The sequence below is a fragment of the Salminus brasiliensis genome, chromosome 13 (genome assembly GCF_030463535.1).
Source record: "Salminus brasiliensis chromosome 13, fSalBra1.hap2, whole genome shotgun sequence".
In the NCBI taxonomy this organism is placed as follows: domain Eukaryota; kingdom Metazoa; phylum Chordata; class Actinopteri; order Characiformes; family Bryconidae; genus Salminus; species Salminus brasiliensis.
The window spans coordinates 35195642-35214822 of NC_132890.1; the positions used below are offsets into that span (position 1 = coordinate 35195642).

Sequence of the window (19181 nt, forward strand, 5' to 3'; positions counted from 1 at the left end):
CACTGGCAGGTTTGCACTGCAGACTTTTGCAGTTGCGTACATATGCATATATGTGTGTGTGTGTGTGTGTGTGTGTGTGCACTTGGTTCAGGAGACCTTGCATGCACTGTTTAGACCTGCGAAACAAACAAACGGAAAACACGCCAAACAGTTTATGTCTCCAAGCAATGTTACTCCCTCCCTCCCACCCTCCCTCCCATCCTAAAGCACAAGCCTCTGTTAAGTGTGTGTAGCGCTGTAAGACTGGGCAGTAATGCACTGCTGAAAGATTAAAAAAAAAAACACGACTATTATTCGGTCTGACTCGAGCTACGATTACGATCAGCCAGCCTTTGTAATGCTGGAGTGATTGAGTAGGGAAAAAGCTCTGTGTGTAATTAGCAGTGGGGTGGCTAATGGTTTCTGTGTACTGTGGGGCCAGCCGAGGGCCAACAGATGCATACTCACTAAATGAATTCCCTGCAGACCGCAATGTTTTCATGTAGCATGCCACACATACTTGCGTTGTTTTACAATGGCTAATGCGCCGGCTTTTAGAAGTGTATGCAAACGCGCGTGTGAACGTTCTTAAATTGCGATCTTCAAACCAAAGAGTCGATTCCGAGTCTAAAAACTCCAATTACCAAAAAAAAAATTCTACACAAAAGCACCACTGACTGCCGCCAGCATGCCGAAAATAGAAGCCTGAAATTAGCAGCAAGGCGGTATGAAAGAGACGAGCTATCTGACACGAACGGCTTACTGGAGATGACATCTGTATCGGTGGGATTCTTCTGCTGACATCAAAGCGACACCCAACAACCCACCACTCGGGGCAGAGGCAAAAAAAAGCCGTTTCTACAGAAAGCAACTCAAAAGTGCTGCCTGTAATGGAACACAAGGGGTTAAAACTGTAGTACCTAGAATTCATCTGATTTAGAGAACGCAAATGGTACAGCTCCACCCATTTACATTTACGGCATTTAGCAGACGCTCTTTTCCAGAGCGACTTACAAAGTGCTTTGCTATTTACCCAAGAAAAACCTAAGCTAGTTAGAATAGACCAATAATTCAAAGGATACCTCTAAGCTTAGACTCTACTAAACACAAGTCAATAAGGTGACCATAGTACTCTAATCGTCCAAGTACTCTCTGAAGAGGTGGGTCTTCAGTCTGCGTTTGAAGACAGCGAGCGACTCGGCCGTTCGGACACCCAGGGGAAGCTCGTTCCACCACTTCGGTGCAGGACAGTAAAAAGCCTGGACGCTCGTCTTCCACGGACTTTGAGGGATGGCGGGTCGAGCCGAGCCGTACTTGAAGCTGGACGGGCTCTAGATGCGGATCGGCTTTTGACCATCGCCATCAAGTACGGAGGGGCTGGTCCGTTCTTGGCTTTGTAGGCCAGCGTCAGGGTTTTGAATCTGAAGCCAGTGAAGAGAACGCAGCGGTGGAGTGACATGGCTGAATTTAGGGACACCCCCCACCCCCCTCCCAAACCATAATGTTTTTTAACATACACCACACAGACAAAAGTATTGGGACACTTGCTCGTTCACTGTATCTTCTGAAATTAAGGGTTTTATAAAGAGCTAATCCTGCTTTTGTATCCTGAGTAACTGTCTCTACTGTCCAGGGAAGAAGACTTTCGACTAGATTTTGGAGGAGGAGCAGTGCTGTGAGGATTTGATTGCATTCAGTCAAGACGAGAGCATCAGTCAGGTCAGTCAGGGCGTTGGATGATCATCACCCCACTTTATCCCCAACTCATCAGCCCGTCCCAAAAGTACTGGATTAAGCACTACTATCATTCCAGAGAACGCTCAGAGTTCCACTGCTCCACAGCTCTACGCCTGGCTATACTGCTCCAGGGAGTCCCTGGAGAATGACTATAAGGACTAGACACATCGGTGTCAGCAATGGGTGCAACTTATAGTAGGTGAATGCACCCGTTAGAAGGGGTGTCCACAGATATTTGGACATACAGTGTACATCAAACAATGTATATTGTGTATTTGATTTATGCAGCATCTGCAGTACGGGTTTTTTGAGGAGTAATGGTACACAAGGGGTTAAGAACACCCATCAATCCAAATCACGCATTCCTGTCATTATTACTATTCCAGTTTTCCAGTAAAAACAGGTTCCAAGAATGCTTCGACTCAACCCCAGCAGGAACACAGTGTATGTTGACGCACAAAAAAGAAACCCTATGTCAAAGCACACTCTGTGGGCCTCTGCTAATAAAGCGGCCTGCTAACAGCTAACCCTGCTCTGCCGTTTTATGAGAAAAGTGTGAGTTGCCGGATCCCGCCGAGCTTTGCTTGTGTATGTGAACGTGTGTCAAAGACTGGAGCCCATTATGACTGCCTCTGGGAGCCAGTCCAGACGCCTCCGTCGACTGCTGCGGCTGTTCTCAGCCATGAACCCAACTCAGCGAGTAGGCACTTTCCCGTCAGAGACGTGGTGAAGGAGGCCCAGCTGCGATGGCTGCATGGGACTGCCGGAGAACATGCATCTTCCATTCAAGCGAGCGTCACAGCTCGAACGAACCCAGAAGAGAGTCATAAAGGCCGAGGGACCCGCTCTTCAGCCAAACACCTGGGCAGCAGAGCGCAGTCACTGTACGCGGCGGAGTCCAGAACACAGCGCAGGATGATACCATATGTAGCGGAAACCATAAGCCGGACTCACTCTTTCAGTGCGGTACCTCGGCTGCGAGCTCCCGTTTGCCAGGGTGAACGCAGAAATAGCATAATTGCAAAAACAGCACAAGCTCCGTAAGTCCAAAAACAGGTGGTTTGGTGGAAGAGCAGACTCGGAGGGGCGGTTAAAGAGCTGGGGCCAGCTCTACTAGTCTACTAGAGTCCTAGCACACCTCATTTTGAGATACCGTAGTATCTGAAGCATAGCTGAAGCATTTTTGTTCACACTGGAATCAGGCTTACCTCTCATAAACAAGCCCCAGACTACCAAAGAAACTGCCCCCTAAACCCTCCATCTGCATGCCTAACTACTCCTTCAGCCACCAACTTCTTCTATGTCCTTACTACAATCAGAACGACTGTCCACAATTAGTCGGCAGCCGCCCACAGCGCCGGCAGGCAGGCATGCAACGTGCAGGGAAGGTGTAGGCCTACTAGAGCCACATACAGTGTTTTCAACAACCCCACAACACATATGGGGCTGCAGAGACGCCCATAAAACAGGCACAGTGACGATGCCAGAGGGTGGCACTGCGAGAGGCACCGGTCAGACTGGCTTACTCACCTCCAGAGCCGCCTGCCACCCAGGAGGCAGTCTGGAGCCCATCAGTGGGTCCTTGAGAGCCTGGGCTGGGCTCGTGCTGAGGGCTCGAGGGGGTGGGAGGGGTGGAGGTTGCCCATCAGAGGCTCTGACTCAGTAATTAGCCTGTAACAGGCAGCTGGGATGAGACGACGTCGCAGCAGACAGACACCACATCAGGGGCCGGTGAGACGCGGCAAAAAGCCGGAGGAAAAAAAAGAGAAGGCGCATGTGTGCCGCAGAGGGAGGGAACGAGGGTAGGAAAAATGAAGAGTAGGGGGGTTGGATATAGATGGAAAGGGGGAAAAAAAATGTTCCCGGCTTGTGTTTTCTTCCCCGCTCGGGGACACGCTGTTTCTTTTGTTTTTGTTTTGGTTCTGCGTGGAGCTTTGGAGACGTGCAGCCTGGGCCGGCTGCTGAGAAAAGTCTACGGCGCAATAAAAAAGGGGTCAGCTCTGCCACGACACGTCTGAGAGTACGTTCCTCTGTCCGTCCATGCTCAGTGACACAAGCTTGACAGGTTGGAAACAGCCAGGTCTCAAACCTGCCGCCATTGCAGTTAAAGTCTGGACTCTGTCTGGACTGCTCTCACACATGCTTACGATTTAGAAGGCCGTTGTTTCGGTAGGTAAATACCCCCCATCCACCCCCCCTCCCTTCTTTGATGACTACACGTTAAAGGGAACAATAAATATGTGTGGTCACAAGCCAGGCATTCTCAAAGTGGAGTCATTTAGCCAACGCACATTCTACCGAGGGGAGTCATTTCACCAGGGCACGTCACTAAGAAGCATAGAGTGCTTCATCTCAGGGCGTTTGGCCCGAGCTCAAAAACACAGCTTCGGCAACAATACCCAATATCACTTCAGTATAACGCGAAGTGTGTATTACAGTGTTTGTTCAACTGTAAAACACACTCCGCCTCATAATTATAAATGAGCTAGGCGCTGCAGGAATGTGCTAAGTGAGCTTGTTCAGGCCCTCCACTCTCTGGCATGCCTTGGCACAAGCAAAAAAAAAACTTTTGGCCTGACTCGTAAAGCGTTCAGAGGCCTATTAAAAAATGAGCTGGGACCTAGTCATTTGTTTTGCTTCGCCAGCCACCCACATGAGATGAGTGTGGATCACCTAGCTTCATGTTTGCACAGCTGCCAGGGTGCCCAGCATGCCCGCAGTCTGGCAAAGAGAGTCTGGGCTGGGCTTTTGCTGTAGCGGTGAGCAAGGAACACTTGGGCAGATCTTCTTATGTAACATGGGAAAACATGGCTGCTCTTTGATATTTCCAGACCAGGAGGTCTTGATTAAAAAGGCATTTGATTAAAAAAAACAATGAGGGACCTACAAAAATGGATGAGTGGGACAAAAGTATCGGGACACATGGTCATTCACTGTTTCTGACTAAATCAAGAGTTATAAGAAGAGTTGATCCTGCTTTTGTTGGAGTATCTGTCTGCACTGTCCAGAGAAAAAGGGTTTCTACTAGATTTTGAAAGAGGAGAACTGCTGTGAGGGTTTGATTGCATTCAGCGACAACAGAGTAGACAGCAGATCACCCTCTCATCTCATCTCCAACTTCCCAACTCATCCCAAAAGTACTGGATGGAGCTCCACCATCCATCATTCAAGAGAACACAGTTCTTCCACTGCTCCACAGCTTCTCAATGCTGGTGGGCTTCATACCCCTCTACTAGCCCACGCCTGGCATTATTAGGAAGCATGGTGCCAATAGGTTCATGACGTTGATCTGCTCCAGAGAGTCCTATTCTGTTAGCAGTACTTCTCTACAGGGACTAGACAAGCTGTGTGTGTGCCTGTGCACTTGCATCAGCAATGGGTGCAACTTAAAAAAGCTGAATGCATTCATTAGAAGGGGTGTCCACAAACATTTGGACATATCTAGCGGTGGACATATCTAGGTTTTTATCTCAAGTTATTGTGTCTCAAGGCTGCCCAGTGTAACTGATGGATGCTGATAGCGCGCTCCAGTGTTGATTGCGCATGTCTACGAAGGTTTGGTGTGTGCGGTTCGAGACGATCGAGCGCAGTGTCTTAATCAGATAAAAGAGGGCAGCAGGCAGCCCACCCAGCCCTTACACATTCCTGTCACTCGCTGAACCTTGGCTTCCAACAGAGGGAAAGAGGGAGAGAGAGAGGGAAGGACCCTCATCAAGAGCTACTTCTATCTACAGCCTGAAACGAGCGGGTGGGAGGTGACCTCTGGCTTTCTCTCATGTTGTTGCTGACCCACTTGGCCGTGCTAAGTACTCTTTGGTCAAACATGAAAGAAGCGGCCCTGTCGTCAAGCGCTTTGACGCCAAACGCCATTAGAGCGCTCACCTCGGCTCCCTCTGCATGCTCGGACGTTTGATACTGTTTTGCTTGCAGGGTCTTTGCGCTAAGCCTGGCCTGGAACACCTCAAGGCGCCATTTCCACGTAGCACGTGGTTCACATCTGTATCTGGTGCGCGGTGGCTCCAGTCAAGCCGCGAGATCTTTGTGAGTGCTGGTCCTCAGGAAGATTTGTCTCTGGGCTGCATAGTTTTTGCTAAGAACTGCGAATGTGCAAAGACAATCGTATTTAGGCAGGTCTATCTGTGAACCCGAGTGTGCTGGTGGAGGCCATCGTCCTCAAGTGGAGCCCTCCATTGTCTGTTCTTCCTCTATTTGTCTTTGGAGTAAATCAGATCATCTCCGATGAACTGTAAACTACTTGTGTGTGGCTCTTGACTTGATTCATTCAGCTCGACTATTCATCACCTTTGTGTAAACAGAGGGAAGCGAGAGAGAAAGAGAAAGAGAGAAAGAGAGCGACGGATGCCGAGGACAGCGGAGAGAAGTCAGGCATGCCTGACAAACTAAGACTAGTCAGGAGGTCAGAAGTCCATGTCGGCAGCAGTTCTCACTTAATAACACCTGTCAAACAGTTACAAGGCGGCACTGGGCAGAAGTAGGAGCAATGAGGGCATTGCATGGTCAGATTCAGGTGGGCAAACTAACAGCTGAATCATTTTTTACCCACGTTTCAAGACCCAAGACCAAGCCCTGTTCATGTAAACCCCCCCAATGCCCACACAAGTGAAGCCAGCGCCAACACAACAGCTAACAGACGCCTGCGCTGACCAACATCACACTACGAGTGATGTGGGGACAATGTGCCATCAACCCACCCCTGAAAGAGCAAGGCTAACTGTGCTCTCTCCAACTCAGCTGATGCCAATTAGCTTACATAGCAGTTTCAAAATCACTGTGATGCTAACTCCACACTATATAGCTATGTAGCATGTGAGTCACATGTGTGTGAAGTCCACCTCAGCCCACATTCTTCTTTACCTTTCAATGGCCATTCTGCATCTGTTCTCAGCTTGTCCAGAAATGCACGTCTAAAGCGTGTCCTTCTTGAGGGGTGGCTTAAAACGCAAATTCCACTTCCACATTATTTCTCTGCAATTGGACTCCAAGTCCACGTATCTGCTCTGTATCTGACAGACTTCCCACATTGGTGCCTACCTGTTCCCAATTCAAACCAGTGACCTCCAGCCAACAGGAGGGCAAGCGTCTGACACCTACACCACTAGGAATCCTCTGTTCCCTATTTTTAACTGAAGCGTGCCGTCGCCCAGGACGCACCGAAGATGCCCAGAATACACTCAGGCAAGCCTTTCATGACATCACTCCTCACGCTACCGATACCATGCCGTCATATCGCCCACCCGTAGTGCATCTCCTCCAGCCCCCCTATCCTGTTCCCCGCCTCCCATAAGCCCGCAGCCCGCCGCGGATGCCCACATGCTGAGGAGTTTTGGAAGAAGTTTTGTAAGACGTACAGAGAGCGGAGGAGCCGGCCAGGTTAAGGCCAGTCTTACGCGAGAGTTCATTCCTTGGCACAAAAGATTGCTAACCCAGGGCTTTCCCGACTGACCGGGCAAGAGGGAGCCTGTGTTGTGAAATGGTTTTGCAAGATAGTGCAAAGTTTTGGCAAGCGTGGTGCAGCTATCAGCAACTTTTTGTCTTAAATGGCGCACAAGTGTTTTTCCATGCGACTGATAAAAAAATAATTTAAAAAACAAACACAAAAAGAAGCGTGTGCGTGCGAACGAGCGTGCATGCTTGTGTTTACATGCACGCTCATGTGTGCAGGCCTTTAAGTGTGTGTGTGTATGTACGTACGTACTTGTGTGTGCATGTGTGTGTCTGTGCATGTGTGTGTCTGTGCATGTGTGTGTCTGTGCATGTGTGTGTGTTTTATAGTGATTCAGATCTCACACCTTAAGCAGCAGTCGGCTTTCAGTATGACACACTTGTGGGGTGAATAACACGTTTCCATGATGTATCTACAGCTGGTGCGGTGTGTGCGTTTGAGAGTGGTCGAGCGAGAGAGGGAGAGAGAGAGAGAGAGAGAGAGAGAGAGGGGACCAGAGATAGATGTCAGAAAAAACCAGCGGCCACTGAACTCCCGCTGCCCCGCTGACCGAGCAAGAACAGGGTCACGTTCTTAAAAAAGTGCATTGGACGAGTGTACAACAGAGCTATGAGGTTTTGTTCCCCCTTACACACACACACACACACACACACATACACACACATGCACTCACACACTAAGCATTAACTAGCCTGCACACTCATCACCTCAGGCCAAGCCTAAGGAGTGTCTTGTCGGGACGGTGAGGGGGGAGGACGAGAATGCTGACTGCCTAAAGCCGCATGGCATGCGCCCTCCTCCCTCACTCCCTCCCTCCGCCTTTTGGCTGTCCCGGGACGCTGCCATGATGAACGGGCAGTGAAACAGCACCGTGGCGAGCTGCGTTCGGGGGGGTGTATTTGCTGAACACTAGGCCCATTAATTCTACAGCCTGATACCACTTTTAGAAGTATGCAGCAGGTCCGGTACCAACCTGATACTTCTGATAAAACTTTATAAAGATGAGCTGATCAGTTTTTTGTTTTTTTTTTACTGAGGGGCATCTAAAAATAGGCTCACTCTTCCACCCCTAGGCTGGAGTTTAGGCTAGATTTGTCGCAAGGCTGCTTGGATCTATTGAAATCCATTGATCTGCATTGATGCCAATGACTGATCCAGCCCGTTTCTACCCTACACACAACATGCCCTCTCTCCCTATATGCTACTACTACTGTCCTCAGTTTGCTCGTGCTTGGCAATGCACAACCATGCACGAATAACCACCAGTGCACGAGCTACATCCTGCAGACATCACCACTGGTCAGCTCCCAAGTTGGAAACAGCTGGAAACCACTGCTGACCACCACCACCACCACCATCATCATCAACAGGTAGCTGACACACACACACACACACACACACACACACACACACACACACTCCCATCCCAACTACACACTGCTGCAGAAGAGCAGTAGAGAGAGTCCAGCACGTAGACAGCCAGCTACAGCAGCCGAGCAAGCACTCGCTTCCCGTCCACGTCTGATAGCTGATCTCTCTCGCGCTGAAAGGTCATAAATAATTGATGTGCACATCTGGAGGAGCTCGTGCGTGGAGAAAAGGAAAAAAGGCATTGGCATTGTCTCGTCTTGGCTTTGTAGTACCGAAACTGTCACCACCACCAACACCACCACCAACAACATCTCCCACCCAAAACAAGGGCTTGCCTCAGCTCTCTCGAGCCCCCCCCCTCCCTCCCTCTCCTTCATCCTCGCGCTGTACATTAACGAGCCCTACGAGAACGAACGGCGGCTCGAGCCGCTGGACAACATAAAAAGTTCGCGTGCTGCCGCAAAACGCATCCGCTGGTCGAAGCAGGAAAACAGGGGGTTCACTTTTACTCACCGTCCACTTTTTCAGCTTTTATCATTAACGTCGGCTTCATATCGACAGCTGCCGTCATGCTCTCGCATTCACTGTAGTCCAAAACACACTGTTAGACTTCACGTGCTCGCTCGCTCGCTCTCTCTCTCTCTCTTACTCGCTCGCTCTATGTCTCTCTGTCTCTCTCGTGCTCCCTCCTTCGGGTCCGTTACCGTTAGCTAGCTAACTAAAAAATAATAATAATAATAAAATAATAATAAAAAAAAACAATAAACTAAATATTTATCCCAATTTACTCTAAATATAGCTGTATAATGCCCCCAAAATATAATATAATATCCACCTTCTCACATACAAAGTTCCCTCTCTCTCTCTTACTCACTTCTCACTCTCTCTCTCTCTCTCTCTCGTTCTTCTCCTCTCTCTCTCTCTCCGTCTCTCTACCTCCGTCAGGGCGTTGCTGTGGGTCCAGCCTCTCGCCCTCGTTTCTTTGTTTACCACCCGTTTTCAGACAAGCCCCGCCCCCCCCGCGCTCTGGTTCGCTGGTAGTACCCCGCGTCCTGCGCCAGGATTGGCTACGAGTTTACCCTCGTGAGCGCGGACCACTGACGAATTGTAGCGGTGGTGGGCGGGGCTTGGCGGAAAACGGGCGGGGAAAGAAAAGTAGCAATGACGCGGGGGAAAGGGGGCGGAGTCGACACTGATTCACAATTCAATTACATTCCTTTCAGCTCTCCCTCCGTGAGAATGGGAATAGCGTTAGCTACGTGTCCCCGGGGAGAGAGGGATTTGCCCTAAAATAAGGCTGGACACGTTTCTTTTATTTTTTTTTTTATTTATTATAATTTTTTAATTTATTTTAATTATGTTTTTTTTGTTGTTTTTTTTTTTTGGACACGCTCGCTCACATGACTCGCTTTTACTCGCTGTTTTAACGAGTTGGCAAAGAAGAGTGATTTCACAAAAAGAAACAGAAGTCACATCTTGTCCATCTCCTCACTGTGAACGAAGTTGAGCAATCTCTCAAGAACCAAAAAAAACAAAAAACAACACTAGAGAACCCAACTACAGTGATGCAACCGATTGCTACACTGGTGATATCACACAAATACTGCATGCATGTCTGTGAATCATAATTTGCTGGAGGTGTCCAGTGCCAAACTACACCGACCTCCAAATGTCAAGCATCCCATGTGTCTCTCATCTTCTGACGAACACTTCGTCATCTGAAGAAAAGCTATGATAAGTGAAACTCACAAGCTCCAGCACCAGGGGTAGAGCGTGGGACTGTTGTGAAGGGAGAGCGAGTGCCCTCGTAATGCAGGCCAAATCCTCATTAACACCTCACAGTATTTCCTGCCCGCCTTGACTGGACCAATAAAAAAAAATGTCTACATTTTCACAGAGGGTCTTCTCGCCGTAATCACGTCCCTCAAAAACAGGGCTGCCCTTGACCAGCGGTCGGCCCTTTTCAGGAATGGCCTACTCCAGGGGTTCCTTAGTTTTGAGTATGTTGGGAAATGCAACAGATTAAAAATGTGAAGTAGGTGAGTTGGAGGGGTAAGCAACCTCATCTGTGAATTTTGACAGCATTCGGACATAGCTTACCCTATAGACCGGGCCCTTATCCTACTTTAAGCCGTATAAGTAGTCTATTAGGGCCTCTAAACAACAAATTCATGAGTGTTGAATCATGATTTTAATTATTTTTCAGGTGTATTTAGTCGTTTTTATGCGTTTAATTAAATTCCATAGCCAGTTTAGTATGTTTAGTTAGTTAGTTTTATTGGGGTCAATGGGGCACCCTAGTAGGTTGTAGGGCCTCCTCCAAATGCCTACAAACTGTCTTCCTGATCACTGTTTTGTATCATAAGGTAGCGCAGAATTCATACAATAAAGCCACTATTAGGCCTATAAATAACTCACAGCCGGGCTGAAGTACGGCCTCCACACTGTAGGGTTAGCTATAGGTGGATATAGCTGCCGATCCCTTTTGTTATAGCCAGATTTAACAAAGCTACTGTACTATATACTGTACTGTAAGTTATTATGCTGATATGAGCTCTAGTTTTTAGCCAAATATAAATTTTCCAGTCATGAGTGTTACCAATATTTGATTTTTTTTTTTTATGTGTATTTAGTCTTTTTATTCGTTTAATTTAATTCCATAGCCAGTTTAGTTAGTTATTTTTATTGGGGTCAGTAGTAGGTTGTAGGGCCTACTCCAAATGCCTGCAAACTGTCTTCCTGATCACTATTTTGCACCATAAAGTAGCACAGAATATATACAATAAAGCCACTATTAAGCCTATAAATAGCTCACAGTGGGAGCTAGCCGGGCTGAAGTACGGCCTCCACACTGCAGGGTTAGCTATAGGTAGATATACTATAGCTATAGGTACTATATACGTTATATATATATAAGTTATTATGCTGATATGAGCTCTAGTTTGTAGCCAACTATTAATTTTCCAGATTTGACACTGCCTCTTAGAATGAATTCATTTGATTTATACAGCTATTTTTCTGTATTTATATCAGAAAGCTCGTTTGGTTCAAATTAATTAATGGAATTAAATAATTATTATTACAAGTAGCTACAGCATATTTGTGAAAAACAAATGGTACTCCTCTACAGGGCTGGAAAACCCTGGCTTACTGTCCTGTTCCTCTTCATAAAGAGATTCTTCCCTTGAGTGAAAACTGGACATTGTGGCCAATTTATAGCAACTTACTCAACTTGGCTGTTTACCATCACAGCCTATGAGTCAGACGGGGTCTCTCAGGGCCTTCAGTGAAGTCCTAATGGTTTGTGGGAATTAAACATCTATATATTTTTTTAGTTTCACTGATACAATATATTGACAAAAGTATTGGGACACCTGCTAAAACTTCTAAAATTCTAAAAGAAGAGGGAGGAAGGCTTTATGCGAGGATTTGATTGCATTCAACGACAAGAGCTAGTGTTAGTGAGGTCAGAATGTTGGCTGATCAACACCACATCTCATCCCCAACTCCTTAACTCATCCCAAACGTACTGGATGGAGCACCAACCATCATTCCAGCTCAACGCTTAGAGGCTCTATACTCTTCTTGCCCATGCCAAAGTTTTAATGGCATGGCGCCAATAGGTTCATGTTTATCTACTTCTCTATAGAGACTAGACAAGCGTAAAGCATTGAATGCTGAATGCATTTATCAGAAGGGGTGTCCACAAACATTTGGACGTAGAGTTCAGGGCCATCATGCTTGTTGTAGTTCAAGCTTCAGGAGCTGAACCGAAGGTCTTACAAGTTCTTAAACCAGATTAACCACCAACCTTGTCATCATCTCCTAGAACTGTGGACGATGAGAAATGTCACAATAGCCATTTTGGAGATAAAAGGTTATACAACATGTTAATATCTTGTACAAGCTTTCAGCGTTTCCTCTAGAGTGGGTTAAAAATAAAAAAACGAACCCCAGCATTAGCTTAGCATTAACATGGTATCAGAAATGCAATCATCAGAAAAGTTTATTGGTCTCGTTTCTTGAGTTTTGGTATTTATAGCCTGGAGTGAAGGCCTTGCTTCAGTAGGCACTGTTCTCTTCTGGGGTAATTGCGAGCTTTCTTTGTCCGTGTTCTATATTCGGATTGTCTTTAGCGAGGCATGCGGCCTTCGTTGGAAATGGATTTCAATTATGGAGATGACTAAACTGGGTAAGCTGAAACAAAACTTGTGCTCACGGTTTTGGATGAGACATTATGGCCCATTATGGTCCGGCTCTCTCTGAAGCAGACAGATATGGGTGGGTGGGGGTGTTGGGGGGGGGGGGGGGGGTGTAGCGTGCTCTCCCACATTGAGTTAATTAGCTGCCATGGTAACAGATCGCCATCGCGATTGTCATTGTGCTGATAGGCTCATTTCCCAAGTGGAACCTAACGCTCTTGACAACTGTGAGAAGGGGCTGTCAAAAAACATTCATCCACGTCAGACATAAATGGCTGCATCTCCCAAAAAATGAAAGCAGCCCTTTCTTTCATGGGTGTTAATCAAAGATCCTTTCTTAGCAGCGGAACCACGCGTAGCATTTTAGCCTCCCCCGGGCTGAATAACCCTGTTAGCCCAGTCAATACTGGCTGGTCTCGCTCAGCAGCAGGTCTGGCCGTGATGCCACCCATCCTCAAATGGATCCGGGAGAGCGGGGAGCCAGCGTTATTGATCAGCTATGGATTTTTTTTTTTTAAACAGGGATCCCTTGCAGGCTAGCCATTAGCCTGTCTGGGTAGCGTTTCATCTGGCAGATATGAGCAATGGTGCGAAAGGACCAGCGAATGGCCTAGCGAAGGACTTCCAAATCAGAAGGCTGGAGGAGGGTAATAAAAGTGGGAGTCTACCTCGCGCAACTCCCCCCACCATCACCACCACCTCCACCCCTTTTAGTCACTCACTCATTCACTCATTCTCTCCCTCCTCCTCTCACTAGCCTTCTTTGTTTTAGCCTTAATGAGCTCCTTGTATAGTCTTTAAAAGGACAGGCTAGGCTCCTCAGTGCCCAGGGGCAGCCATTAAGACTAATGGGGTTGCTGACTAATATCATAGACAGGGCTTGCTGAGTGGCATTTTTCTCTTTATAGGAGGCAGAGGTGGAAGTAGGAAAGTATGGGGGAGGGAGGCGAGGTGGGGATACTTGAAGTCTGTCATTTCTCCATGCTGCTTTGATGCTGCGATGGAGGATCTTCTGAATTGGACAGCGATGTTGTAAATGCCTACTAGAGGGATTCCATAGCCGGGGTCTATGGAGGTCAAACGAGTTAGTTCTAATGAGAAAGGGGCTGCTGGTCACTTAGGTGCTGTGTCTGATGTGCCTTAACCCTGAAACAAAAAATAAAGCCCCTGAGGCCTGGCTTTGAAAGTTTAGCATGGAAAGAAATGAATGGGAAAGTTTTGCTTTGGTAGTGAAGTCGGAGAAAATCCCATAATTCCATCATCGTCATCATCATCATCATCATCATCACCATCATCATTATAGCTGACAAGCCACACACATGCGTCTTGAAGTCTGCTTTGTTTTTGGAGAAGTGGGACCATGGAAGGATCTGGGAAAACCCTCCACTGTGACGCAAGACAGCTTCCGAACCTCGTGATGCGCTGGCCCGCGACCTGGGCTTGATTCACGAATCTGAAATTCATTCACCCTCCGAGCCTCTGGACTGTGACTCCAACTCCCGAGGTTGTTGACTCCTCAAAACAGAGCTGTTGCTGGGATACAGCTGTGGAAAAAAGCATTCCCTCTCTCTCTCTCTCTGTCTTCTTTCCTCTCTCGCTCTCTCGTTGGCCCATCCGCCTTACGGGAAAGCATGTGCCGTGTCTCCAAAAAGCGCTTAGCTGTGTGGGAAACAGTGGGGCTCAAAAGAGAGGAAGCACTGCACGCCAGTCTGTTAAGCACGCGCTAAACGCATCAATGTCCTCCTCATGTTGGAGCGCTGGACCTCGTATTAATTGACCTACCCATGCTCTGCTACGTAGTTACAAGACAAGGCAAATCCCACTGACCCCAAACGAGAAATTCCCAGCTGTATTTGGCAGAAATGCTGGAATTATGCCTCGGAGAACAGAAAGTGTGGCAATAAAGACCCTTTCAAGCTCAAAACCTGGGATATTACTGGAACACATATACTTTATGTGTACAAAAGTATTGGGACACTTGCTCATTCATTGATTCTTCTGAAATCAATGGTATTAAAAAGCGTTGATCCAGTATCCTGAGTCCTGAGTAACTGTCTCTACTGGAGCACTGCTGTCAGGATTTCTTTGATCACCACCCCACCTCACCTCCAACGCCACCCCAAACAGCAGAAATGGTGAAATTTTGCCATGGAGAACAGAAAATGTGTCAATAAAGACCCTTTTAAGCCTAAAACCTGGGATTATAGCTTAAGCTGTTCACATATGAAGCCCTAATATAGTGATTCACAGGGAAACCTGCAGTCATGCTTTCAATTAACATGGATGAAAAGCCAACAGCTCCTTAATTTATTATTTACAATTAATGGAAAAAAACAAAAGTATCGGAGAATCACTGCATTTCACTGCAATCTAGATGTCACTGTTTCACCAGTCAGGTTTCCATTCAAACGTTTCACAAATGTTATGCATTAAACATGCTATCATGAATCATGAAATTTATGCTAAATAAGCCGTGCAAAAACACTTTAGAAGGTCTAGTCGACCGTGGTCAGAATGGAGAGATTTAACTCGGCCTTCGCTTCCAGCAGAATCATCTTTGCAGCATTTGTGATCTTTTTATGGCTGTGCTGTTGTTTGCAGTGCGGAGAGACGCCGGGTTGGGCGAGCAGAGGCCTACCTAAGGAGGGCTGAAATCTCAGTGACACCCCAACGAGGTCCACCAGACATTTGGGAGTGCAAACACACCAGACAGTTCTGGGTATTTCAGCATTTCAGCATGTGGAAAGCAGCCTTTGAAAAGCTGTGTGTTATGATCGGACGTTTCACCAGTCAACAGCCACCCGGGCTTAATGATAAGAGAATCATGTGTATAGAATATGGCTTGATGGGTCATCGTTGATTCGAAAACCCCTTTTCCGTCACTCTCTTTCACATTTTGGCTTCAGAGATTTTTTCGATCTTTTTTATCTTTGTGATATTTTGAGTCTTTTTTTCTAATTTCAATGTAAAATGTAAAAACCTGGTGGATGGATAACTTGCTGCTGTCATCTAGATATCGCTGTATTTTACTGTATTTATGTCTGGGTAAACTTTACCTTTATTTTTTTTTTTTTTGGACTATTCAGCTCATGCTCACACCTAATCTGGCTCCAATGAATTAGCCTTAAATTCCCAGACAATGGTACATATAAAATGGGCTTTTTGGGTTTAATACCAACAAAGAAAAGCTACAGAGATGCCAGTGAATACCGAATAAAAAATACAGCCCTGTAAAATCTTATTTTCCCTTTAAGGAACATGCTGTTGGCGCATCCCTTTACAATAACTCCAGCTAAGCTACAGTAGCCTAGCTATGAGATTAAGTTAGCAGGCTAGCATAGCTCCTTAGCATAGCCGTTATCTGTCTTTACTTTTGAAAACTTTGATTAACCTGTGTGATTAGCCTGGTAGGAAACAACCTCACAACAATAACAATAATAGCAACCGAATGCTACATAAGAACGTTATTAAGGGGCGGAGCAAGAACAAGTCAATTCAGGGCACATCCAGAGCTAAATTAAGAGCCTAACCCATTGTGTGTCCAGATGAACGTAACCTCTCAGCTTTGCTGTCTATCTTTCGTGTCTTTCGTAAGGAGTGCTGTTGTCATGGTTTCAGCAGTTAGGAGATACAGGAGCTAAAGGTGGCGTGTGACACAGTAGCAACCAGTTCACATTAGCATATAACAATATAAGCACAGAGGGTATGGGGCCAAATACAATCATATTCACAGCTAGTTTGGTCAAACATACCTGCAATATTATGTATATGTACATATATTAAATACGACACATATGTACAAAAGTATTGGGACACCTGCTCATTCAGTTTTTTCTTCTGAAATAAATGGTAATAAAAATAGTTGATCCAGTATATCCTGAGGAACTGTCTCTACTGGACCACATCACCCTACCTCCTCCCTAAAGTACTGGATGGAGCACCACCATCATTCCAGAGAACACGGCTCAATGCTGGGAGGCTATATACCCCTCTAGCCCATGACTGGCATTAGGCAGCATGGCGCCAATAGGTCCATGATGCTGATCTGCTCCAGAGAGTCCTATTCTATTTGCAGTGCAATGGGCGCAACTTAAAGTAGCAGAATGCATTCATAAGAAGGGTGTCCACAAACATATGGACACATAGTGTGTATATATATATATATATATATATATATATAGCATATATTAATAAAATAATAGGAGATGCAATATGATGTATATATATAATAACTGTGGGTTTTCTGCTGGAGGATGCCAGTGGTCCCTGGGGCTGAGACACATTTCTGAGAGGGGGTTGAATGGGTGGGGTAGGGGGGTCCTGCTTTGGCTGCCCCCCTGCTGTCCTCCATCCCAGTGGAGCAGTCTGCTTGAACAAAGGCCCGGCTCTTTCAGAACAATTAGCGCCTCTAAAAAGCACATCTCACTCGTCCATTAGCTCGACCACGTGTCTGTCCATTCACCCCATTGTGGAACTAATTAAATTACATCACTCCTGCCCCTACCCCCCACGCCCCCCTCCCTCTGGGCATCTGCTATGTCTCTGTTTCTTAATCTGTCTCTCTCTCTCTCTCTCTCTCTCTCTCTCTCTCTCTCTCTCTCGCTCATATTTCATGCTCATATTCTCTAGGTCTGTCACAAACACAGTTTCATTCAACATCAGGTCTTTGGGTCAAACATACCTTTATGGATTAAATACACTGTTGCTGTCAGAACAAAAGAGTGAGACATTATTAATCCAACAGTCCCGACTTTATATATATATTTCAGAATTTATTAGAAGGGTGTCCATAAACATATGGACATACAGTGTTTTTAATGTGTATATTATTAATATTATAGGAGATGCAATATGATATATATATATATATATATATATATATATATATATATATATATATATAATAACTGTGTGTTTTCCACTGGAGGATGCCAGTGGTCAGTTCTGTCCTACTGAGAGCCCACAGGACCCTGGGGCTGAGAGAAAGTGGTATATCTATATAATTACTGCTGTCCAAATGAAAAACATTTATCTCCAATTTTGTCCGTTTTTAGTTTTCTCCATATTGTAAACCCTGCAGCTGCTTTGCACAGTATTTAAATAACTCTGAATGAATTGACCAATAGAAATACTCCAGAATTACTTCATAAATAATAGAATATATATATGTTTTTATATAATATTTTATATTATATTGACTTTCACTGTTTGTTTCCTCCTCCTATAAATTGGGCAGCGAATATTCTATTATTCGAATTCTGACCCTACCAGCTGTGAGCCTCAGCCGAAATCAAAGTTCGTCAGACCAGGCTACGTCTTAACTGTCCAGTGTTGGCGAGCCTGTGCTGAGCCACTGCAGCCTCAGCTTTCTGTTCTTGGCAGACAGAAGCCGAACCTGGTGCGGCCTCCTGCTGTTGTAGCTGATCGTCCTCAAAATCATTTTTGATGCAAATAAATAAAACAGCATGTACAGCATGTATTTACAAACATGAGACAGATGACAGTCCAAGTCCAGTGTTGGTTAGCAATATTAGCATAGCATCCTCCATTCTTAAGAAAAAAGGCAAACTTCAGATATCAAACATGTCTTGGCTGATTGACCGAATCTGGGATGAATGATAAGTCCTATTTGTCCTACTTTCAGTCAAATTGTTCCTTTAAACCCCGGATACTTGTGTCGGAAAGCGTACGGAAACACACGTGCGCGCACACACACACACACACACACAAACAGTACATGAGTCCTTAACCTGGTCTATTAGCTTACACTGTCCTTGGAACTGCTGTTATTCATTCAGGCCATCGATTGATCTGGCAGGTCAAAGGGCTAAGATCATTATGAATATTTTATATAATGTAGGAATGCACACACACACACACACACACACATACATACACTGAGGAGTGCATACATACATGCAAGCCAGCTACCCTGACATGACAGATGAACCCCAGCAGAGCTGAGAATATCTGATTTCTCATGCGTCTCTCTGTGCTGTATCAGCAACAGATGAATCACGCCTCTGGTTACGGACATTTCTACATGAGAGTGCCACTGTTCCCCATACGCTACCCGCCAAAAGTGTGAGAATGCTTCTTTTGAAATCTTCAGAGTTACTTTTAAACAAAAAGCTGCTGTTTGCTAACACTTCCAGTGGATTTTGCAACCCTCTGCTCCATGTTTATCACAGTTTAGTCCAAGCTATGAAGACCACGATTTGACTGTGTCTTTGCTAATGGACATCTTTTGGTTCTAAGGAGGTTTAACCACCCGACAGGTCTGAGTGCTGATGATGACCTGGTCCTCTGCTGTTGTAGGCCGTCCACCTCGAGGCCTGTCCGACTCAGTGCTTTTCTGCTCACCATAATTGTACAACTACAGTTACTGTAGCCTTTCTGTCAGCTCCAACCAGCCTGACCAATCCCTG

The 19181-nt window shown here is 46.1% G+C and overlaps 1 protein-coding gene across 2 annotated transcripts in view; it reads right to left on the reverse strand.

Moving 5' to 3' along the window:
* Positions 1-19181, reverse strand: part of ets1 (v-ets avian erythroblastosis virus E26 oncogene homolog 1) — a 67892-nt gene that overhangs the window by 25238 nt on the left and 23473 nt on the right. Inside the window, exon 1 of one of the 2 annotated variants that reach the window (XM_072695246.1) lies at positions 9065-9466. The exons of the other annotated variant lie outside the window; for it this stretch is intronic. Within the exon in view, the coding sequence (XP_072551347.1) occupies positions 9065-9122 (58 nt within the window). The 5' untranslated portion in view covers positions 9123-9466. Of the gene's footprint in view, positions 1-9064; positions 9467-19181 lie in introns of those variants that run through there. 2 annotated transcript variants of the gene reach the window in all.